General features: G+C 49.9%; 2 protein-coding genes across 4 annotated transcripts in view; both read right to left on the bottom strand.

Moving 5' to 3' along the window:
* Nucleotides 1–71: 71 nt before the first annotated feature.
* BHLHA15 (basic helix-loop-helix family member a15) lies at nt 72–4252 on the bottom strand. Its single transcript, XM_045992984.1, has 2 exons — nt 3687–4252; nt 72–3010 (listed from the first exon to the last, which is right to left on the bottom strand). The coding sequence occupies exon 2, from the start codon at nt 2955–2957 to the stop codon at nt 2394–2396; it is 564 nt and encodes a 187-aa protein (XP_045848940.1). The 5' UTR covers nt 2958–3010; nt 3687–4252; the 3' UTR covers nt 72–2393.
* Nucleotides 4253–5073: 821 nt separating this feature from the next.
* Nucleotides 5074–24731, bottom strand: part of LMTK2 (lemur tyrosine kinase 2) — an 86399-nt gene continuing 66741 nt past the window's right edge. For 2 of the 3 annotated variants that reach the window (XM_045992608.1, XM_045992607.1), the window contains exons 9-14: nt 23463–23584; nt 18880–19029; nt 14255–17237; nt 10382–10514; nt 9844–10086; nt 5074–8901 (exon numbers count right to left, since the gene is read on the bottom strand). In XM_045992608.1, coding sequence (XP_045848564.1) covers nt 8873–8901; nt 9844–10086; nt 10382–10514; nt 14255–17237; nt 18880–19029; nt 23463–23584 — 3660 coding nt within the window. In that variant the 3' untranslated portion in view covers nt 5074–8872. The remainder of the gene's footprint in view (nt 8902–9843; nt 10087–10381; nt 10515–14254; nt 17238–18879; nt 19030–23462; nt 23585–24731) is intronic. The other variant, XR_006816603.1, reaches the window with a different exon arrangement.

The following is a 24731-nucleotide window of genomic DNA, read 5'->3' on the forward strand; positions in this document are numbered from 1 at the left end:
ACAGTAGCAGTCGTGGTAGAATCTTTTTGTTTTTGTTTTATGACACAGCATTGGTTTCATTAGTACTCTGAAGGGACCATTAGGAAAAATCAAAGCAACTTTGGATCACTTAAGAAACATTTTCACCACAATTACAGGAGGGGCACTGGCCGTTCAGTTCCAGGCAGGTTTTCCCACACAGAAAGGTCACAGTTCTGGTTCCTCAGCTCCAGTCCATGGGGATCTCGGCCTCCAGAGCTCACAAGGTCTGGTCCACAGGTGGGTGCGGGCCCGGTGGCAGGGCTTGGAGCCAGTGGGTGGCCGGCTTTGGGCTTCCTTGCAGGGCAGAAGTGCCCAAGGCAAGGGCCAAGGGAGCAGACCCAGCAGCAGGCTCACTGGCCCATCACCAGACCCTCCCCTTCCCCCCTCCCATTTAACACCCCAAAGTTCGACTGGGACCTTTAAGCATCCTCTGTGACATGGCCACAGGGTATAAAAATGCCCTCTGGCCACGAGGGGGAAGAAGGACCCGACATCTGGGCCCAGGTCACCCTCTGGGAAGCAGAGTGGACGCAGGTGCCGGTTTGGGACAGAAGGAGCTCTGAAAGCTGTCATCTGCGAGGTGGGGACCCACAGACCCTCCCACCACCCCTGGTCGTCAGGCACGGTCTCCGGGACAGAGCCTCCTCTGGGTGCCCCTCCCGCTGCTTTCAGCTCAGTTTGTGGGTTCCTTCAGCAAGTTCGGGGGGTACACTGAGCTCTGTGGGCCTTGTGTTGCGTCCCAGCTGGCCGGGCCACCCACAGCGAGCGTGACCCCCATCAGTCCCGAGCTCCAAGCGGCCCTCAACCTCAGCTCCCATCAGCAGAATGTCCTGAGCATGGACCTTCCCGAGGGGCCACCTCCAAGGGGCAGGCCAGGAGCACCTGGCGTGGGCCACACCTGATGGTGCTGAAGGATGGCTAGGGCCAGACCACGCCTCCCGGGGCCGCCTTCCAGAGGGCCCGGCATGGGGCCTGGGGAGGGTCCAGCCAGCGTCGGTCCCGGAAAGTGAGGACCAACGTGGCTAATGGCTATTCTGAGGGCTGCCTCCTGCTGTCCTTGATGCCGATGCCAAGCCGGGCAGTGGATGAAGCAGCTGGGGCCGGGACCCCTGGGGCTGGGAGGGTGCGAGGCGGCCTTCCACCGCGGCAGCCCTGCTTCCATGTTGCTCGGCCCCCACCCAGGAGGGGGGCTTGGTCCCCGGGGGCTTCGGGGACAGCTCTAGCCTCATATGCCAGGTCAACTTGACCCTCCCACAGCCTCTGTCACTGCCGTTCCTGCCTGAGACTGCCAAGCTTGTTCTGTCCCCTCCCCATACTGACCGTGGGCCCAGGGACGAGGCAGGAGAGATGCCAGGGGGCATTGAGAGCAAAGTCGCCAAGCCTGTCGCTACAGAAGGAAGCTTGGCCTGAGGCGGCCAGGGACCTGCCAGACTGCCCAGGCCCGCCTTGAAGGAGCAGCACCAGGCTGGGGAGGGGAGCTGCGGCCACCCCAGGCTCCTTCCCACAGAAAGCCCTGCAGGGACCCCAACTCCAAGCAGCACCCAAGAACACCCTGAAGTTCTGTCAGACCACCCTCTGCCATGGACATGACCCCGGCAGTGACCAGCGTGACAGCAAGCAGCAAACCTGAGAGGGACACGGAGGTGGCTGCTCAGGGGAGGCAGAGGCTCCAACCTCCCTCCCAGACCTGTCCCCCAGCCCCACAGCGCCAGGCCGCGTGTCCCGCCACCGTCAGGAACCCCCACCCAGCAGGAACGAGGACAAGATCCCAGCCACTCTCCCTGCCAAGGTCCCTTTAGAATTAATTTGAGGCAATCGGATTAGTATTTCTAGGGGTTTTGGGGTTTCTACCTGACACACGCTGAATTACACGAGTCAGTCACCTTGGCTTAGCCACACTCTGTGGCCGAGGGCTTTGCTTGCTCGGTGCCTCAATTTACCCCAAATGAGGAGGCTATACCGGAGGTTGGAGGAGGACCCTTTCAGGGCCTGGGCCTCTGCAGGAACTGGGGAAACTTACCAAAACTGACCTTTTCCTGGAATCTCCCCATGCCTCAGGAGGGAGATGGGAGTGAAGAGAATTTAGTTACAAAAGCCTGTCCACTGTGGCCCTAGTCAATTAAAAAGCAGGTCCTGGGACCTCTGCGGAGGTTTGGGCTTTATGCTGCCCGGAGCCATGGCCCAGACCAGGCCGCTCACTGGTCTCATCCCCGGAAGGCCAGGACGTGCTCCACGCAGGCGGCTGAGTGTTCAGGGATATGGAGCCACTGGGGGCACGTCCACGTGCGCTGTCACCACCAATCTGGGGCTCTTGGCATGGAGGCAGCAGGGCTGCGGGGAGCGGGCCTGGCCGCTGCCCCCCAGGCCAGGTGCTAGGAGCCCTCTCGGAAGCTGTGGATCTGCGTGGAGTACCTGTGCAGGTGGCCCTCGGGCTGGGGCTCGGTGGCCCCCAGGGTGCCCCCTGCTGCCTGCTGCTGCTGGTAGTGCTGGTAGAGCTTGGGGCCCGGCCCATCCAGGCCTGGGAGGCGACCACTGGACATAGTCAGGATGGTAGAGGTCAGTGACTTGATGTAGTTCTTGGCCAGAGTGAGCGTCTCGATCTTGGAGAGCTTCTTGTCGGCCCGCACGTGTGGGATGACCTCCCGCAGTGCCTGGAAGGCGTTGTTCAGCTTGTGCATGCGCTGTCGCTCCCGCTCGTTGCTCTCCAGCCGCCGCTGGATGCTGCTCTCCCGCCGGCCACCAGCTCCCGAGGGCCCGGGCCGCCGGCGCCCGCCCTCCGCCCGCGCCCCCTGTGCCCGCGCCGTCCTGCTCCGCAGACCCTTGGCCAGCTCTGGCCCCGACCCCTGCTGGGGCCTGTCTGGGGACTGTTCCCCTGCGGTGGCCTCTGTGTCCTGCGATGGCACCCGGCGCCTGGGGGGCCGGTTCTTGGTCTTCATGGCTCCAGGCCGGTTGTCCCCGCAGGTGGTAGCTCTGAGGGAGGCCCTTGGAACTGAAATCCAGAACACAGGCCACCATGTGATCACACGGCAGGCTGGTGGACGCTTAGGATGCCCAGCAGACTCTTGGGGCAGCCATGCCCGAGGGCCCTCTCACTGTCCAGTGGCAGCTGACCATGTGGTGCACAGTGACCCCAGGCCCCTTCCCCCGTACACATGGAGCCCTCACCCCAACCCCCTCCCCATTCCTGTTTGACCTCACAGCGACCCCCCCACACTTCTCTTTGACCTGGTGTCCACAATCGACTCCACATGCGCTGATCCCGGGCCCATTCTCTGGCCCCTGCCCTTCACTGCCCCCTGGGCTTAGGTGGCCTTCAGCACTTTTCTCAGACCACCCAGTGACGTGGCAGGGCTCCAGCTCAGGGAGGAGGTCTGCCCGAGGTTGCTGTGCCTCCCCTCCACCTAATCGACAGGTGCCCACTCCAGCCACCTCACTGACTGCCTCACGGTTGGATGTCACACATGCAGGGAAGACATTGTGGCCACAACCGCTGTGGACATGGGGGAGCTGTCCGCGGTCAGAGGTCGACAGTGGCCGGAGCCTGCCACAGCCCCCAGTCCCACTACATGGACGGCCCACCCACCTACGTTTCCGCCCCCATCCCCCAGGTTCCGCCTCTCGGTCCTCGCCCCTCGGCCCCACCGGGATCCCCCACCCCCAGTTACCTGCAGATCCGCAGCTGCACGCGCCGGGGCTGCCCACGGGGGACAAGGACACGTCGCTTTAGCCGCCCCGGGCGGGGCCGCGGCCGCATGTAAATGAGCTCGCGGGGCGGGGCCGGGGCGGGGCCGGTGTGTGCGTGTCCCTGCCCCGCGGCGGGGGGGGGGCGGGGGCGCACCTGCGGGCGGTGGGAGGGGGGCCCGGCAGCGCCCCCGCACTCCAGGCGGCCGCCCCCTGCCCGCCGCGCGGAGCCCGGGCCTGGAGCCCATTCGGCGGAGTGGGAGACTGAGGCGTCTTCGAGCCCGCGGGCGCGGAGGGAAGCCCCGGGACAGCGCCCGGCCGCTGCACCTGGCCTTGAGGTGAAGGCTGGCACCGCGAGCTGAAGCCCGGAGAGTTGGCGGAAGAGCCATTTTGCAATAACAATGCTTTCTCAAAGGGGCAGCAGCCTTTGAAGCTCCGGGGGCTTCCCGAGGGCGCCCCCTCCGATGCAGGACTGCCAGCACTCCGCAGGGCGCAGGTCCAGGGGCGAGTGGGCGGAGCCCTGCCCAGCGGAGCGCCTGCTCGGCCACTGCGTGCGGGTCACGGGGACATACGTGGTGGTCATCGGTCTCACGAGGTCTCCAGCGGGGCGAGAAGTGCGCTCAGCTTGGGCTCAAACCCGGCTTCCATCCACCTGCTTTACTTAATCGCCGGCCCGCCTCCCTCGGTTTCCTTACCCTTCGAAGGAGCATGAAAAGTTGTTTAAAGCAGCCTCTGGCTCAGGGGTTTTTCCAGGCTGATGGAGCGCACCTGCAGGGCCTTGGGGTCTCGCGTGGGTCTGGCCTCCCACCCCTCGTGACCAGCAGAATCAGGGCCAGCGCTGATCTGGCACTTCTCAGAGGGGCTCACAGGGGTGCTCCTGGTCTCCATCTAGCCCTTAAGGTTCTCAGGGGAGTTTGTGTGAGGGAAGAAGTCAGGGGCCAGACCTGCTTGGTAGGAGGCTGTTCCTGTCCGCTGCTGGCAACTGGGACAGGGGAGGGAGGGCCACAGAGGCACAGAAAGGCTGGTGCTGAGCTGATTAGCCTCTTGGCTTACAGTTCAGTACAGGTTGTGCATCAGAAATTAAAGTGCCTCTTTCTGAAACTCATCAGTAAAGGCTTCCAATTACAAATGCACTTGGAGGAAGCACAAGCATATTTGCATGTTCCATTGTCCAGTGATGATGCAGACTTTTGTCTCCTCGGGAGCGTGGGGGGTGTAGACCACGGAAAAGGGCACACTTTCTCCAGGGACCCGGCAGTGAATGACCCAGGGCCACTGGCTGCTACTGCCCAGGGCAGGGCAGTGCCAGGTCACCCGCCCTGGGCCTCACACAGCAGGGGGAAACCCCAGGGAAGAAACGCAGCAACAGAGTTTATAAATATATAACTATATTTATTTTGAATATTAAATAGTTTTTAAATTACAAGCAATTTATTGAATCACACTATGCATCAATATACAGTAAAAATCTTACAATTTAAAAATGTACACAATTTAAACTGAAAGTTCATTAGCGGTGATATTGCCGTGAACCTCTCACAACTGTGTCAAGCACAACAGGGAAGCCGCGTGGGTGTGACCGCCCCCATGGGTCCTCACTTGCAGAAGGGATTCAACAGTGGAGGCAGGCACGGCCCATTGGTAGGGTCTTTCTGCACTTGTGAGAGCCCGAACAACCTAGGTCAAGCCATTCAGGTAACAGGCTGTTGGGAATTCAATACTGTCTACACATCTTTCAGAATTTACCTGTGTACTGAAGAGGAGTTTCTTTGTTAATAGCCAAAACCGGAGCCAACCCCGCTATTAGGAATATCATTCATGAGACTGCAGTCTGAGGTCACTGAGTTACCCATTCTTATTTTAAGGCTACTTCTCATAAGGCTACTCTTCTGAAGCCCCCATCACCGAAGCCCAATGTTTGGAGACTAACACTGGGTTCACTTCTGGAATTGTGGAACGATGGGCCGAGTAGGATGAAACCAGAAGCTGCCTCCCTTGCGCCCCAGGCCCTCAGGACAGACATGCAGTAAGTCACTGACCCTACAGGTACCCTATGGAAAATATGAATACCACGGAGAGGTTTTGAAAGGCGTTTTACGGCAGCAAGACATACAAAGACTTTTCCAAGATAAAACCCATTTCATTAGAAACAATCACCTGTACATTGAAAAATAGAACGAATGCTCTGTTTTCAAGTCAGCTTCGTGGAGCTGCTTCACCCTTAAGATGAATGGCTTCTTACCCAGACGCACAGTCCAAGTTCCAGGAGGATTTGGGGAGCACTTTATAATTTCTTTTACATTTCTTTTTCTGGCTTATGACAGGATCATTTGATTACACAAATTAACATCTAGCTAGGAAGGAAATGAAGGTCAGATTATTTTTATTATAGGATTTAAAATATGTAAACTCCACCAGAGTAGCACTAATTAAAACCTGATAGATTCCAAAGGCAGCCAGGAAATACCACTGTGAACCAGGTAGTATCCATCTCACCCATATTATCTGGAGAATGACACTGATTCATTTCATTGCATAACTTTTTAGAACAAGTTCCGTGTGAAAACCCACTGTTGATAACCAACGTAGTAAAAAACAAAACAAAACAACAACAAAAAAACAAAAAACCCGACTTGAACAAAGCACATGCTGACACCTCAAAGATGGGCTGAAAATTCTAACCTACATAATTGGTTTCCCACGTATTGCTTGAGATTTCAAAAGAACATGTTGACTCACGTGTTGATTATAAATATAAAATCTTCCCCACCATGCAACCCCACAGTAAGATTTACTACTCCAACCCACCCCCCCAACTCAATGTATAAAATGCTTTCTTTTGGCAATTATTCATGACAGTAAGATAGACCTAAAATAAATTAAAATGGGAATTAGGTTGTTAAAATCTCCTTAATCATAGTGAAAAAGGTATAGCCCCTGAATAGCAATAAATTTATCCCGGGCTGATTATACAAGACGATGATATATTCTATGGATCTGCTTGACTTTAGTCATTAAATCTGAACTTGTTATAGTTTGAAAAAAAACTTGTATTAATTATCACCTCTCCTGTAGCTCTCAACAAAGACTGATAGTTAGATGTAAAAATTCTGGAAATTCAAGAAGTCTTCATAGCAAGAAATTCAGAGTTATGATAGTTTTGGCAAAATCACCTTCTAATGCCCTATTAACTTTTTCTTGTTCAGTCTGCACATCCCAAGACCCCACTCTCCTGGCTGTGCTCCCCACTCACACCAAGTGGAGGGTAAAGGAGGCTCTTTCTCCATTCTGAGTTCTTGCTCTGGAAAGTTATTGCTAGTATAAAATGTGAGTGGAGTGAACAATAAAGGTCATAATTCACTTTGTAAACGCTAGCCAATACACACCTGCATCTCACGCTAGGACCAGCATCGCTGGGATTTCTATCAGGCAGCCCCAGTGGACCTGTGTTACACTGGCGTCGGGGAAGCAAATCAGCACCGGAAAACATTTGGGGTGAAGGCCAGCGTGTGGTGGACACAGATGCGGCGCCCGACCCCGATATACACGGCTTCATGGCGGACATGCCAATCCTCCTTCAGCACACGCTGCTCTGGCCCCTGGAAACTTCCTGATGTCACGGCAGAACTCAGACTGCAGAATGAGGTCAGCTTTTTATCGTGACCACCCCATTATCCCTGGCAACATTAGGAGGCAACGCTGGACACACTCGGTCCCTTTCAAGGCAAGGGGAGAACGTGGTGCTTAATGCGGAAGGGAAGGGTTGGTGCAGGTGAGTCCCAGGGCTGCGTCTGGGTGGGAAGCCACGTGTGGCTGCCCAAGGTTCCAAGCAGGAGGACGTGCTGGCTGCGCAGGCTCCGCCACTGTCCCTCGTCCCTCCTCCCGGCCACGGGATGTAGTGTACGGGATGTAGTGTATCTACTCGGTTATGGAGCCCAGCTGCAGCCGGCCATGACACAGAGTAGTTCTTCCAGGAAAATTCACCTCCGGACGTTATTTGAAAGCTCAACACCTAGTGTGCACAAACAGCATGAACTCAGACTGCCCTCGGCAAGCACAGCCCCGTGTGGGCAGCTTCCTCTTCAGAGTCCGGCACCGTCGCACCGTCTGCAGGAAGGAGCTACAAGGACACCGAAGCCACAGCCACCTCTGCTTCCAAACACCAAGCAGATGAGCCGGCCTGGGGGCAGGTGGCACAGGGGCCACAGCAGAGCGCGGCGCAGAGCGAGGGCCCGCGGCTCCCCAGGGAGGGGGCAGGACACCAAAGCTGAGTTCCGGGGTGAACCACCTGTCAAGTTTTACTGAAGGTTTAAAAAGATGGGGCAGTGGGGTGGGAGAATCACAAGGAGGAGCTCCAAGACCCCTCAGCTGCTCAGAGAAGCCTCACCTGCTACAAGGAACCCGCGTTATAGAAAGAGACAAATGTGTGTTTCATTCGGTCAAACAGAACGAAGCAGTCTTTTTGGACTCATCAAAAATATTTCCTATAAAAACAAAAAACACTAACATTCGGAATCATGTATCATTTACGAAAAAGTACCATATGTACAATTCCAACAACTCTAGACAGCAGAACACTCAAAATATTTAAACTTTACAAGTACCATGCAGAGCAAACAAACTATAAAACAGAGAAAGAAATCAAACTAGTGGATAGCACCAGCTTGACCTGCCTTATTTTCCTTGAATAATTTAAGATTCTGTACAATATCAGGTACTCTTAGAACATTTATCCACAGTGCAATTACAGAAAGCAATTAGTGATTTCTTTAAAAATAATAAATATGGCTCACTGGCGCCCATTCCCATCGTGCTCCTCTGGGCCCTCGCGCCCAGAAGCGATGCACAGATGTGCAGTGAGAGAACACCCCACATGGAAACCAGAAACAACCCAGAGCCTACAGTTCCCCACACACCGGAGCAGGGTTGACGCTCCCCAAGGACGACCAGGGCACGAGCACCTCTGGTGCGTGAGCGTGGCCACCGGGCCTCCCTGGCCGGGCTTCCTGCCGTGGGCACGGAGCTGTTGCAGCTCCCTCCTGGCCGCCTGAGTCTCTCTCCTGGGCCGGGCCCGCTGCAGCCGACGTGGAGGGGAAGTCACTGCTGGGCTCCGCACAGGAATGCCGCCCTGGGGGAGCAGCCCGGGACCTGGGAGCGCATCTGTGTCCACCTAATCCTTTTCTCCGTCTTCGCTGCTTCCTATTTCAGGGAATACAAGCAAAGGTGGGTTTGTGAAGTGATCGGTACAGATAAAAATAGTGTGGACAGCCTGACCCGCGCTCCAGAAAGAGGAACTGAAGCTGGGAGCAGGGCTGCCCACCACCTGCGCGCGCCGCGGAGCTTCCTGGGACAGCAGCACCTGCCACGCTCCCGCGCACACATCTGCTCAGCTCGCACGCGGCTCAGGGTCCGTGCTTAGGGCACAGGAGAAAGTCAGCCCCGATCTCTGACAGATCCCTAGGTAACGGGCATTATCTAATCGGCACAATTAAACAGAGCACAAACACAAGTGAAAGCTCTTTATATTTCATAGTTAGTATTTGAACTGCAAACTTCAAATCAAAAAAAATGTACCTATTAACATTTGTCTTCCAATCTGGTTATGGGGAACAAAGGATCCACATGTTCAGATAATACCACTTCAAATGCGCCCTTGCCCGTGACTTCCCACCCAGACCTCTGCTATCACACAAGACCAGGACTTAATGGCAAAATCAATACTCCCGGGGAAGAGCCAGAGCACATCTGGGCTCAATCCCAGTCTCTCGGGCCAAGTGTTTTTAAGAACAGCTTCTCTCTGGGGGAAAGAAGCAGAGATGGGTGGGGCGGGGGGGGCAGGTTGTGGCAAAAGTGGAAAGAGGAAAGAAGGCGGCAGACACCAGACACGCTAGAGCCATGCTGCCACCGGGCCGCCTCGGCCGACAGGGGCTGGGAGGGAACAGCTCAAGTAGCAGTCAGCGTGCGGAGGGACAGACACCCACACACGGGGGATGTGGCCTCAAGGCTCATGCTCTCAAGGCTGTGAAGGCTTCATTAAAGAATTTTCTTACAATCGCCTCTGCACTAGGAAGGCACCAAGCTAAAAAGCACACAAGTCCAGCAGGGAAGGTCTCACAGACTGGGCCCCAGCCCTCCTCTCACCTCCCTGTTCGATGTCCGAGTCTGTCAGGTGTGTGAGAGAAAAGCTGGCAATGTTGGCGGGAGAGATGGAGAATCTGGAATACGGCGGTGCGTGAGGCCAGCTCTGCTCCGCACTCCGGGGCGGCGGAGGCGGCGAGAAGTACTTGGATGTCTGAAGAGAAGGCTTGGAACTAAGAAGATTACTTGTTGTCTTCGACATAAAAGGGTCGGGGGAGAAGTCATCATCCCACTCAAAGCCTCCACCTAAAAGGAAAAAATAAAAACAGTTCTCCTTTTACGATTTCATGATAAAGAACAGAGAGTTGGGGTGGGATGGTGGCGGGGGGGGGTGGCGGAGGGCGGGGTGGGGGCAAGAACACAGGTGTGCTCTGCAGATCAACCAAAACCGACTTGGGCCTGACAGATGGCACAGCCACTCCCAGGGGGGTCGAAACAGCCATTTAAAACAATCCATGATGTTCTCCTCCGAAAAGTTCACCTTAATTCACACTGCACTGTTTTTCAGTTTCTTTTTAAACCCATCAGTGGAGTGACGTACCTTCTTCATCAGTTGAGCTTTCCGAATTTATGCACCTGCTCAGGTAAGGGGAGCCTGAAGAAGGGGCCGGGCTGCTCAGCTCCGGGCCTTGCGCATCTCCTCCACAGTGCCCCAGCTCTTTGGTTGGGGTCTCCTGAAAAGCCAAAGAGAAACTGCCATCTGCGAAGGCCAGCTCACAAGAGCGCCCCCCTCCGGTGTACATGTGACAGGCCGGCACCATGTCTGACCCACACGGTGGGTTCAGGGCCTAGGGAAGCTGCAATACGGACGCACAGTCCCGTCTCCCCCACCGAAGCGGCTCTGGCAGCCGGGCAGAACGCACGCAGCAGCGGCTGGAGGCCTCCGGAAAGTCAACAGTAGCAGGCTGGCTGGGAAAGAACGCCAGAACTCAAAGTACACCGAAGCAGCCACGGTGTGCCATCCTCCCACTGCCCCTGCCTCAACGGCTCTGGGCCTGGACCCAGCACAGCTTGAGATCCAAAGTGGCCACTGGGGTGGACAGAGAGAGCTCCAGAAGCTCTTTGGTTCTGGTTCTGAAGCAGGCAGGGGGTCTTCTGACCCTCAGGGGCTAGCGAGGGGAGAATTGCAGATTTTTCCCCCTCCATTCTCTTGCTCCCTAGCCCTAAGCAATCCTCAGGTGACAGGAACCTATATCCTGAGGGAGGTGACCTCCCTCTGCAAAAGAAGGGACTGGGATCCCAAGAGGGTGAGGAGAAGCCCATTGCTTCTCAGTGGCATAAACCGTCCCATAGAACATGCTAACAAAAGCCCCCACTCGTTAGCTGGAGCACAGGGCGGGGTGGGGGGTGTTGTCCGGGACACCATGGAGAGGGAGGAGCTCAGAAAAGAGACCCCATCAAGTTTATGAGCTCCCACTGTAACTACCTCCAAGCTGACTCAACAGCACACTGAAGCTCTAAGAACTGAACTGCGGGGCAGACCACTGCCAAGACCCATCCTGGCCAGGGAGGGACATGCAGAGGACAGATTCAATCAGTACAGCAAAAGCTTTGGGTGACCCCAATCCACAGGAGGACGGTTAGAACTTGTGACCTGAATCCCAATGGGTAAATGCCTGCTAGAAAAGAAATGTCCGCGGTCTCCTTAGAGTCTAAACAAGACAGTCATGTAACACACTTAGGATACAATCTAAAATCAGTCCGGATACAAAGAATCAAGAAAACCTCAATTCACAGGGAAGAAGACGATCAATGGATGCCATGCCAGGATGACACAGATGTTGGGATTTTCTGAAAAGGTGTTATTTAACGTTCCTACAGGCAAGGGCAAAAGTTCTTGAAGTGAACGTAAACAGATAAGAGTCTTGGCAAAAGAACAGATGATAAAAATCATAACAAAATGCAAATTCCAAAACAAAAGCAAAGCAGCCGAAACCTAAAAACCCCATAGATGGACTTAATATCAGAACAGAGATGACGAAGAGTGGATGCATTCGAAGGAGAGCAACAGAAATGAGCCAATCTGCACAGTAATGAAAAGTGAAGAAAGAGCCAATGGGCCACACACAGCAGCCTGACATTGGCGTACCAGCAGGAGGGGACCCATTTGGGGAAATAATGGCTGAAAAGTTCTTGAATTTGGTGAGATGTAAGACTACAGATCAAGATGCTCAGCAAATTTGAAACAGGGTAAATTCAAAGAAATCCATGGCCATAATCAGACTGCTAAGAAGAAAAAGAAATTTTCCAAAGAAAAAAGTCCTGACAGCAATCAGACATAATACCAAAAGAAGAGGACGGTCAATTCAGAATTCTATATTCAGAGAAAATATCCTTAAGGAATGAGGGAAACTAAGATAATCTGTTGTCAGTAGGTTTGATTTTTAAAAAAACGCGGGGGGGGGGGGGGATGGCCAAACAAATTTCTTCAAGCAGAAAGGAAAATTCTGGAACATCATAAATGAAAAGAGAAACAGTAGGGACGGTTTGGGTAAACAGAACCCTATCAGTCTCCCCTTGAGTTTCTTAAAACATGTTTGATCACTGGGAGTGAAGCGCGGAGCACCGTGTGACGGGGCTTCAGTGTCTGTATGTGGGCGGCACCAGACAATGGTAATAAGGTTTCTGCATCCCATCTGATATGGTGACTCGAAGTAGATTGTAAGAAGTATGGGTATTTTAATCCCCCAAACCACTACAAAACTATACTGAGAGAGGATACACAGTAAAAAATGCGATAGATAAATTAAAAGATTAATGCTAAAACATGCTTAAATTACCAAAAAGAAGGCAGGAAGAAGGAAGCAAGAACCAGAGAAACAGTGAACGAAATGCTACACCAAAATTCAAATAAGACCAATTTTATTAAAAGTGGCTTAAAACCATCAATTAAGAGAACGTTTTCAGAGTAGACTTAAGATTTTCTTTGCTATTCACAAGAAACTAACGTCAAACATAATGATATAAGACTGAAAGTACGAGAACAAAGAAAGATACCTCATGCAAATATCAATCGGGAGAAAACCGGAGAGGCTACACACGTATCAGACAAAGGAATACAGAAGGACACTACAGAACAACAAACAGGTCAATTTGACCTTTGCAAGATCTAGTGATCTTAAACGTGCATGCAGCTAACAACAGAGCCGCAACACACAGAAAGCACAAATGAACAGAAGTGAAGGAGAGAGTCAAATTCACAACTGCGGCTGCAGACTTCAACACTTCTCTCTCTCTCTGGCCACAGATGGAACTCCGGGCGCACAGGAAAATCAGCAGCGGTGTAGAAGCAGCAAACGCTACCAACCATCTACACCTGATGGACACATCCATCCTTTCTTAAGATTTTTTTTCTTTTTTAAAGATTTATTTTTTAATTTAATTAAATCAATTTATGTATTTCTTTATTTGAGAGAGAGAGAGAGGAGAAAGAAAGAGCATGTGCAAACGTGCAAGCAGGGGGAGGGTCAGAGGGAGAAGCTGGCTCCCCACTGAGCAGGAAGCCTGATGTGGGACTCCAGCCTGGCTCTCCACGATCAGGACCTGAGCTGAAGGCAGATGCTTAACCAACTGAGCCCCCCAGGCATCCCTTAGGCACATTCTTTCAAGTACACATGGGAACATTCACCAAGACAGACCGTGGCCTGGCTCTAAAACAAACATCTGTAAGTTCAGAGGAACCGAAACCATACCAAGCATGCTCTCTGACTGTAACCGAATTCGCCTGGAAATCAATGAACAGATACGAGAACATCTTCAGCCCTTCATTTGCAGGGAGGCTGAAGTCTGAGCTCACAGAGCAGCGCTCAGCAGGCACAGGAGGGTGGGAGGGCCTCGGATTCTGCCGCTGCCTGGTCCCGATCCACAGGGGCCGTGGCTGGCCAGCACCTCCGGGGCCACCTGTGAGCCACGGACTGTTCCAGCTCGCACCTGCGTGCTGGCTACTGCTGCCAACTCTGGGTTATACAAACTTGGTCTGTAAAGAGTAGCTAATTTCAGTAGAACTCTGCCAACAAACCCAGCAAGGGCATCCAGGTCTCCTTCTCTTCACTTAATAGGAGTTCCTTGTCCAAACTGCATTTCTGCATATTCTCAGAACTGTGACCAACCCCAGTTTCCTATTTTATTTGAGAGCAAGGGAGAGAGCGCGCGAGTGCACATGCACACGAGCAGGGCAGTGGGGGGGAGGGAGGGAGAAGCAGGTTCCCTATGAGCTCAACATGGGGCTTGATCTCAGAACCCTGAAATCATGACCTGAGCCGAGGACAGAAGCTTAACCCAGGCTCCCCAAATTACTATTTTTGAGGAATCATAAAACGGTGGCCTCAAAACAGCAATCAGGAAAACAAAGCACACTCAATTTCCTAACACCTTGGAATTTTTCTAACGTAACAGTTTGGAGATTAACAGGTACCTGGTCAAACAGATAGACTGTGACATCATCAAAAAACGTCACCGCCTTCTTTTCTTTTTTCCAGTCATCTGGGAGCTGATCAACTGCACCAGCGGCCGAGGGTTTCAACAGGCTCCGTAAGTGCCTCCCATCCTCGTTGCTGAGGATCACAGGCACGGGGTGCTCGGTTTCGTCCTCTGACTCGGAGCTGAGGCTGTGCAAGTTGAAGGCCCGCAGGTCCTCGTCAGAGTCGTCACTGTTTTCATCTTCCTCGTCTGCGTCAATGCCGTCCTCGGAGAGGTCGAGCATGCCCGACACGCCGAGTTTCCCCAGGTATTTCCCTTCCATATCTGGCTCCTTCAGCTTGGGGCCTTCGGCATGGCCGCACAAGGACTTCTCCACCATCAGGTCTGACGCGCTGCCGGAGCAGAGAGCGGAATTTGCAAAGGCGAGGAGCTCGTTGGTGTTGGTTCCAGTGGAGGCGAGCGTGCAGGAGCGCTCCTCTTGTGCCTCAAAGTCCTCACCGCTGCTCAACTCGGAGTTCAACATACTCAAGGGACTGCCAGCCTCGTCTTCAGGAGGAGGCGTCTGCTTGGAAACATCAGTTGGTGCCGGTTCCAACGTTTCTCTCGACTCCAGGTGACTGGAATCCTGCGAGGCAGGTAGACAACTTTGGTCTGGCTGGCACTGTCCGGTTTCCAGGCAACTGTCCGTGGCGCCAGGACTTTGCTCTGGGATGACTGGCTCAGGCAGGGGCTGATCTGTTACCAACTCCAAGGCTGAGGCTGAGGGTCCTGGGACCCCCTCGGACTTCTTATCTGGCTCAGAGTCATTATCTGAGAAGTAAGCAGAGTCTCGGTATGAGCTCTGAGAGCCAGCTGCGAAAGTCTGCGAGGTCACTTCTGTACCTCTGTGGCCATCGGCTGTGTCTGAGATGACAATGACCGGATTGGGAGGCAAACTGCCATTACTGTCGTCGCCCGCTGTGGCCGCCTCTGAGGCTGAGGCGCCGTCAGCAGCAGGGTGCAGAGTCCATTCAGGGGACTCCAAGTTCTCTGTCTCGTAGCCACTGTCTGCAGGCTTATCGGGGGGCAAGAGTTTCTGAGGCGTGTGAGAGCCTAAAGAACCCAATAAAACTTCATGGACATCCACAGAATCCAGGGAGTCTGGGGTCTCCACAGACTGCTCTGAAGTCGGAATGGGTGTTGACAAGCTGTCTTCTAGAAGGCTGTCTTGACTGGTTGAGTCTGAGGAGAGGGCGGACACCAAGCCCCCCTCTTTTGTAGCATCTTTACAATGCAGCTGACTCAAAGTCTCCACAGCTTCCGAGTTTTTCTCCAGCAGACTATTGCTGTGATGGTCTTCTGAAAGGGGCTGGTTTTGTAAGTTCTGTCTCAATTCTGGAAGACTACTTCCTATACTCACCTTATTGGCCAAAACGTCATCAACGAGAACCGAGTCACTTTTGGTCAGTCTCAAGGCCTCTTGACCTTGATGGGTCAAGTCATGGGACCTGTCGCCAGTGCCGTGTGCTTTGGCCTCAGCTGAGGGAACTACAACTGTGATGGCCACAGAGTCTGGACTGATTTCTTGGCAGAGACAGTCTTCGCGGACACTGACGTCAGACCCTGTGGGTTCTCCCTGCTTCAGAAACGTATCTGGAGGTACATGGTGAGGCGTTCCTTCTGTTTCGAGAGAGGTAGGAGGCACCTGCACTTCCGGGGACGACGGCAATGAGGTGTTCAACGTGTTGTCCTTCAACACGACACCTGTATCTTTACCCTTTGCGCTTAGGTTTTCCTGCAACAAAGAAAAGTCTGGTTTATTTTCAGCAAGCTTAACTTCAGGATCTGAAGAATTTCTATGTGGAGTTTCTAATATTGTTTCAGCGAAACCAGCATTTTTAAGTTCTGTTTGAAGATCGTTTACATGTTCTTTGCTAGACAATGAGTCTTTTAGTAAGTTTTTCTCTTGAAGAAATAAAAAGTTTTCCGACAATTCTTGAACAGTCAGTGGATCAAAATTATCCTGGTGCAAAAGGTTTTCTGATAAGCAAAGAGGCTCGCAGTCAAAAAGCTTACGGGGCTTTTCTTTCTCCAAGTGGCACATTGTTACTGACTCTCTGGAGGGATCCAGACTTGAACTTAAAGAGGTCGGCTTCAAGTCCGTTTGAACTCCATTTAATTCCATTAAGTCAAATATTTTTTGGTGACTGGGCAGATCCTCTGATTTGTCCAGATCACTAAATATACTGTTGAATGGGCTCTCAGGGCCCCTGGGAACATGTACATCCTCGGGGATGCTGGAATCTTTGGGGTCTGCACTGCTTTGGAAGAAATCCTCATCTGTACTGGACTCCTCGAATTCAAGATTCTTGAGTGTCAGAAACTGGGACGTCTCATCACTGGTCTTCTCTGGGTTATCCATCTCGGTTGTGAGCAGTGCGGGCGGGTAATCAAGCTCCAAGTTGCTACCACTTTTTTCTTCCAGCTGGATGTAATAGTCACTTCCAACAGAAAGGTTGTGGGCATCAAACACAGGAACCACTCCGGGGGCCCCACGGGGGACATCCTGGCCACTGTCGTCCTGTTTCCCTGGCCCAGGATCTGAAAGTGAACTCTCAAACACTTCAACTGGGAAGAAGATGCTTGTGTAGGACAAAGCTTCGTCTGGGGCGCCCCGACTGCGCTCGTCAAAGTGGTCGTGCTTAGCCGCCTCCCAGACATACTCGAAGCTCAGGCCCTGACTGGTCTCAGTCACGGTGAGGACCTCCTCCATCTCTCGGCCTAGCCGATCCCTGGCGAAATGGTCAAGAATTGGGAACGCGGCATTACTTGAAGTGTCTCTGCTATTTGTATTTGGTTTAAGAGCATTCCACTGTTGTTCGAAGTCGACTTCTGAGTCCCTTTGGCTTTGCATCCGCAGGTACGTGAGCAATCTATGCACGTCCTCAGCCGCGGGCCTCTTGTCTGGCGACAGCCAACAGAACTGTAAAACTTCATACCTGAGCGACAATTGAGAAGTAATTAATGGATGGATGGTAAATTGCTTTAAAATAAGAAAAGACTTCACAGGGACTCCTAAGCCAACTCAACATCTCAGAAGTTTCTATGCTATGACCACTGTTGAACACTTCAGTTCATGGGGAAAGAGAAAATAAAGAAATATAAAAATCTCGCCACCTTGTTTTTTGTGTTCCTGGGACACCTCACGGTATCTGTCACTTGTTTTTCTGGTGTGTATCCAATGACTTAGCCCCAGAATTTAGAAACAGCTGTTTGTTTGTTTTTTAAGATTCTGTTTATTAGGGCACCTGGGTGGCTCAGTGGTTAAGTACGCCTCAGCCTTCGGCTCGGGTCATGATCTCAGGGTCCTGGGATCGAGCCCCGCATCGGGCTCTCTGATCAGCAGGGAGCCTGCTTTCCCTCTCCCTCTGCCTGCCTCTCTGCCTACTTGGGATCGGATCTCTCTCTCTCTCTGTCAAATAAGTAAATAAAATCTTAAAAACAAAAAAAAGATTTTATTTATCTATTTGAGAGAGAGACAGTGAGAGAGAGCATGAGAGGGAAGAAGATCAAGGCAGAAGCAGACTCTCCTTGGAGCTGGGAGCCGGACGCGGAATTCCATCTCGGGACTCTGGGATCATGACCTGAGCCAAAGGCAGTCGCTTTACCAACTGCGCTATCTAGGCACCCTAGAAACAGTTTTAACATGATCTCTTCTTTCAGAAATTATCACAGGTATCCTGTGTAGTCAAGAATGGACTTGTCTCATGTTTTTAGACTGACTCACTTTATTTTGCAAGCATTCTCGGAGACAAATTCTGTCATAACTCATCTGTAACTATTCCACCCAGGAAAAAGTAACACAATGTTATGTAGCACATGGTTTCCTTAGACCAGAAAAGTAGCTGAAAGCGGAGGGAAAGAGGAGAATATGAAGTCCAGAGAAGCCAGCGACCAGGAGCTGGGTCTTCGAAGGGTTGACTGAACAAGCCAACATCTCAAGCTGGTGAAATGAACAGAAGGGAAGACAAAGATGACTTCGAAGTATTAAATGTCTAGAGTCTGGGTCCAGTTATCCTGGGTGAAATGGTTCCAACAGCGTGGGGAGCTGAGCGATGCCTAAACACAGGGGTTGGCCTTGCTTCAGAGGCCATGTGCACAGGGCACGTGGTGGTGCAGAGGCTTAGTAAGAGATAAACCTGATCTGAACTGTCCATGCGGTAAGAACTGGTCCGAAGACTCGTAAGAAGTAATCTGTTTTGCAAATGTCAACATACATTATGCAAATTAGCTTCCGCTCCCTATTTAAATATTATCCTTTCTATGCTCTTTTCTCCCATTATTAGGTATCACTTACAGAAAGAGTCTCATTTGAAAGCAATTCCACAAGAGGAAACTTCCCTTAATATTGACTTTTCTAAATTAGTTCAGACTTCATTGCATGTAATTCATAAGCCCCTACTTGTTCTACACATTAAAAAAAAAAACAACATTAAATTTTAGAAATAGATGTTAAATCTATAGTCAGTTGTGAATAATATACTAATGTCTGCTTTTCATAACATGTATTGTTTAAAAATAGGGAATATGAAACTAACACCCCAAGAAAGAGACAAGAAAACGTAAAATGGAGTCACCCACCATCTATCAGAGTAAGGCTGCTCCAGCTGGGGTTTAGGGAGCTTTGTCTCTCTCTCTCGAATCACTTGATTGAGAACATCTAAGTTGGAAAGGGTGGAGTAAGGCTGAGCAGCGTTATCAAACAGCTCCCAAAGTGTCACCCCCAGGGACCTGTGGAAAAAAGAAAAGTTATTTCTTCCCTTCAGAAGATGTCAAACATTTTCATTTGTACGCTCATTAGTGACTTTACAGACACAGTGTGTACTGAAAAGGTTACTCATGATAGCTCTTTAACGTGATTCTTCAAAAAGAGGCATTTTCCATAAAATGAGGACAAGTACACCTCCTCATATTTACATATTTACTACTGAGTACTCTAGTAGAAGTTTTGGAAAAAAAACTTGCAAAAAAACCCCAAAAAATTAAACAGGTAACGTGCACGGTTATAGAGAAGAGCTAATGTGACTGTCAACTTTAAAGTTCAAGAAATTATTTGAAAGATCATTAGGATTATTTCGGAGATCAGCGAAACAGTGAGATATAAGATAAATATCCTGAAGTGGACACCCCCCCAAAAAAACCCGCCAAAACTCCCATTCACAACAGCAGTAAACACCAGAAAATAGAGAAACCTTTATATTAACAAATCATCTCTTCTTTGATGGACCCACACATTTCCTAACAGTGCGAGTTTGGCTGCTATTATGAAGGGACTTCTTGCTGTCATTCTGCCCCCTATTTGTGTGTCTGCCACCTGCCTGAGCCTCTTGATGCCTCCAGGTTCACGGCTGCTACCACAGGAAGGAGGGAACACCCCATGGTACTCAACCCATTCTCTCAGGCCAAATGCTCTGTCACCATGGAAACGGCCTCTGCAGCTCAGTCAGATGTACACTTACTCTCCACCTCCTCTGTGCAGTCTGTGTTTCTATCCCAGCACGAGCCTTTGGTCGTGTAGCAGCATCTCCTAGTCACTGCAGTGGCCCCTAACCCTGGCTGACCACCTGTGTCCTCTGGGGATACAGAGGTATTTAGGCCCTACCCCCAAGGACTCTCAGCTGGTAGATGCAGGTGTTGCCTAGGAAACTGTATTTTAAAAGTTCCCTAGGGGCCTCTGGGTGGCTCAGTGGGTTAAGCCTCTGCCTTTGGCTCAGGTCGAGATATCAGGGTCTTAAGATGGAGCCCCGCGTCAGGCTCTCTGCTCAGCAGGGAGCCTGCTTCCCCCCTCCCTCTGCCTGCCTCTCTGCCTACTTGTGATCTCTCTCTTTCTGTCAAATAAATAAATAAAATCTTTAAAAAATAAAAAATAAAATAAAATAAAAAGTTCCCTAGTGGTTCTAACATCCAGCCAGGTTTGGGTTACTGACGGTTTACATGACTTGGATCGACACCTCCAGATGCTTGTATGAATAATAAACTGCACTGAACAAATGTCTATCATGTCTCTGTGCAGTAACATGTACCTTATGAGTTAATTTCTCTACACCAGCTTCACAAGTCAGTGAAGAAAATCAGCACGTTCAGTATCTAAGTGGTGAAATCACTTCTGCCAGCAGAGATATATGGACCCAAATTTCACAACTCAATTCAAGAAATAAAATACTTCTTTTCCCTGGCACAGACTTGCCAGAGGCAGATATAAAAGAACTTTAAGACACTATTGATGACTTTAGGGAGTTTACGATTTAATTGAGGAAAGTAAGAAATTCAAATGAAACATGAAAGATCACAGAGATAGTATATAATTAATGGCAAAATGAATGTTATGGCCACCATGTTTGGTGTGATCTTGGGCATATAACTACTTGTGTCCATTTCTCCAAACCCCTGATTTAACTCACTTTCCCTCTCCCAACAGGGCCCATTCCCAAACCAAAGCCCTCTCCAGCCCCCAGCCCACCCTGTTCTTCAGAGAACACGAAGCATGGGCTTTCTCAACTCCCCACACCCCGGAGCCCTCTACCCCAGGCGGTGTCCTCCGGGATAACTGCCACCAATCACTGCCGCCGATCCCCAGCTATTCGATTCTTCACTTTGTCCTGGCTCCTGGGCCCTTGAGGACCACTGGGCTCACCCCTCTGGGAAGAAAAGCGTCCTGCAGTTCTTACCCTCTCTTCCACAAACTCTCTGAGAGGCCCCTCTTGTTCCCCCCAGTATAGGGCGGCAGGGGCCCTGCCTTGGGCCGCAGCTGGCACTACCACCAGAGACTGATTCTCAAAGTGTCAGCAACAGGGGGCGGGCTCTGTCTCTGGGAACACAGGCTAAGTCTGCAGGTTGAACACCCTGCTAGGAGCAGTAAAAATATGGACGAAGCATACAAAGCAGCTTTTTAAAGGCATCAAAGACGGGCCACCAGGGAACTGCCAGGAAAAACTCTGGAACTTGAAGAACTAAGGAGAACACTAAAACCACCTTTGAGCCGGTGCCTTTGCTGAAGCACAGAACTCGGGCTTTTGGGGTCTTGGTTTGTAAGGAAATGCAGGTGGTGGTGAAGAGGCCAAAGCCCTGGGCCTGCCCAAGCTCAGGGTAATCACAGACCTCCTCACAGTGAGATATACCTGCCCCCTGCCTCCTCACAGGAGCCTGAAAGGCAAGCTAACTTGGCACAGAGGTGCTGTGAGTGTACATGTTTATGAGTGTGAGTGTGTCAGTATGTGTGTGTGTGTGTAAGGGAGGTGTGGTCCCTAACAAGCTGTAACCACAGTGCTGGCCCCTGACTGGATTTGCAGCCCAAATTCACATCATCTGTTAAAAAAAAACCCTAAGGCTGAATATGTGAGGCTCCCTAACGTGGCAGGGCCCCTGGGACCCAATACAAGCAAGGAAGTGGGGGTCTTCTCTGGAGGAATGCTGCCCAGTTCTAGGTTTCCCAGCTCCTCACCCCAAGGAAACAAGGCACCATCGAGAACCAGCAAGATCAAATCCACCAAGACTTCAGCGACTGGAATTATCTGATGTAGATCCTAATCCAATTGTTTTAAAACGCTAGGACATCTTTTGAAAAAAAAAACAGAGTTCCTAAAACTGAAAAGTCAACAGCTCAACGATAGAAAACTTAAAAGAGAGATTTAACAGAAGAACAGATACAGCTGAAGAGAGAATTTTTAAAGAGAAAGAATTAGTGGCTGGAGCACAGGTCTCAAAATTATCTAAAGTGTGGCCCAGAGAGTCAAAGAGATAGAATAAAAGGAGAGATGAGACAGAAGGCAGAGCAGGAAGGCATCACACGCATCTAAATGGACTTCCCAAAGAGAGAAATGGAGCAGAGGCAGTATTTGAAGGGTAGGGCTGAGAACAACGCCAACCTATAGATCTGAAAAGCCAAATAAATCCCAAGCAGAAAAACATAAGAAATCCACACCCATACACATCATAGTGAAACTACAAAAAAACAAAAGACAAAGAGAAGAGTTTAAAAGCAGCCAGACAGAAAAGGTCACATTACCTTCAAAGAGCTTAGGTAGACTTACGGCTGACTTCTCAATAGCAACAATGGAAGCCAGAAGACAGTAGAATGATCTCTTCAATATGCTGAGAGAAAGTAACTGTCACCAAGTAAAAATATATTTCAAAAATGAGGACAAAATAAAGGTATGTTCAGACCTACAAAAAACTGAGAGTCTGTTACCAGCAGGCCCTCACTATGGGAAATTCTGAAGGACATACTTCAGACAAAGGGAGAATGATCCCAGATGGAATGTCTGAGATTAAAAAAAAGAAAGAAAGAAAGAAAATAAAAAAAGAATGAAGAGGAAAGTGATTTAATTATGTGGATAAACCTAAACAAAAAAGTGCTAAAAAATCAATCATAACATCTTGTGAGGATAAAAGAAAAAAAAAATACCCAACAATAAGATAATAGTGTGTGTAAGTGTATACACAGGTGCGTGTGTGTGTCCATGCAGGTGTGTGGTGTACATTTAAACCAAGTTAAAGTATGTTAAAGTATCCTGAGGTCCTTGTATTGTTCAGAGGAGGGTCAAAATATGAACTAAGAGTACACTAAAATAAGTGGAATATACATGTCATAACTTCTAGGGTAACCTTTAATAAAAGTATAGGGCTAGCACATACAGCTCCCAAACTAACAGGAAAAAGCAGTCAAAAAAATCAATCCAAAAGAAGGCAAGAAGAGAAAAAGAAAATAGAAAAAGCAGGATAATAGCACGAAAAAATGTATATATAAATTAAGAAAGCTGTAACAAAAATTGTTAGTCAAAGACGTAAACACATTTTTTTTCAACTTTCATTAAACTGATGTCCTATAAATCACAGTATTACATATTGGTCCAAACCTCTCTTTTTTCAGTCATTTTAATAAATATTTAAAATGTCTATTATACTGTAGATCCTACAGTAGGCAAGAAAATAGACCGGGTTCCTGCTTTTATGGCCCTTACTACTGTTGAATGGGTAAGAGAAAAGTTAATTAAATCATCACAATTGTGATAATTACTATCATGTCAATAAGCTGTCTTTACCTCACCATTGGGCTTGGCTGTGTTCCTAAGTCTTGTTCAATTATTTTTCTCTAAGTACTCAAGGGGAAAGGAGTTAGGATTCTGCTACTCAAAAGTCTAACAGAACGGTAAGTCAATACATACCAGATATTACTATACTTAGTCTGATCTGCAGTTAGGAGTCTGTCTTGAAAGCTGGTTACTAATTCCGGAGCAGTCCATCGCAGAGGGAAAATTTTTTTATCATCCGTTTCAATATAATCCTCCTGTTTTGTCAGAAAACATACAGAATTTTACATTCTATTACGCCTTTTAGTGAACTCAATGATTTAATACCAGGTTATTCTCAGAAAACACATACTGAACCCAAAAGACATATCAGAAAAGTAAGTGGGCACGAAGAGAGATTTTCTGGGCAGAAGGTAGGTGAGGTTTTTCTCTGAAGCCTCCTGGGCTTCGTGAGCTCTGTGAGCCATGAACGCTTGCTCAGTCAGCCTTCCTGGAAAAGGAAGGTACGCCGCGTTTGACACACAGAACGCAGACTCTGAGCAAAACATCTTTTAAAACATGCCGGGCCTTATGCCCTGAGTAGGGCAGCAGTGCCCAAGGTTAAAGATTAAGAGCACGGACTGGGTTCTAAGTCCATGGTGAACCACTCATAGCTAGCTATCCGACTCTGGGCAAGCACCAAATATGCTAAACAAGCCTTTTCCTTGATCTATAAAATGAGGATGATACAAACCCACCTTCCTTCACAGTGAGGATTAAAATTGATACTGTGGGCAACTACTTCATGGTGCTTGGTACACAGCAAGGGCTCAAGACGCTAGAGCAATTACATAGACAAATTACCAACTCACATTCGCATAATATATGTTAGTTACAGAATACTATGAAAACATGACCCCTGTGGTTCCCACACGCACCCCAGCAGACAGACATGATCCTCGTGTGCTCTGCGGCTGGCACGAAGCCGGGACAGTCACATTCTATGCCCCGTATCATGCTACCTCATTCAGCTGGGTTACAAAAAAATACATGAAAACCTCACCTACTTCTTATTTTGTTTGGGGATATATTTATGGCAGAGTTTAAAAAATCTAAATTCCAAGCTTACTATAATTTGAGCCAGAATTTTACTGGAGAAATATTGATATGACATGTACAGTGTCATAATAATCATTACCATGGTTATGACCCATGTGTTCATACTAAAATATATGAGGCACCATCAAGCTATATCAATTACATTGTGTAAAAGTCTTATTTTTAACCAAAGCCTTTGGAAAGCTGTCACGAAACCTCAGCGGAGAGCCACCGATGTAGCCAAACCACACGTCAGAAGCCAACTCCGCTGTTAAAAGGACTAGAACTAACCACTCTCCAAAAAGGCACCGTAACCAAGATTCCTAA

Source organism: Meles meles, chromosome 21, assembly GCF_922984935.1.
Source record: "Meles meles chromosome 21, mMelMel3.1 paternal haplotype, whole genome shotgun sequence".
In the NCBI taxonomy this organism is placed as follows: Eukaryota; Metazoa; Chordata; class Mammalia; order Carnivora; family Mustelidae; genus Meles; species Meles meles.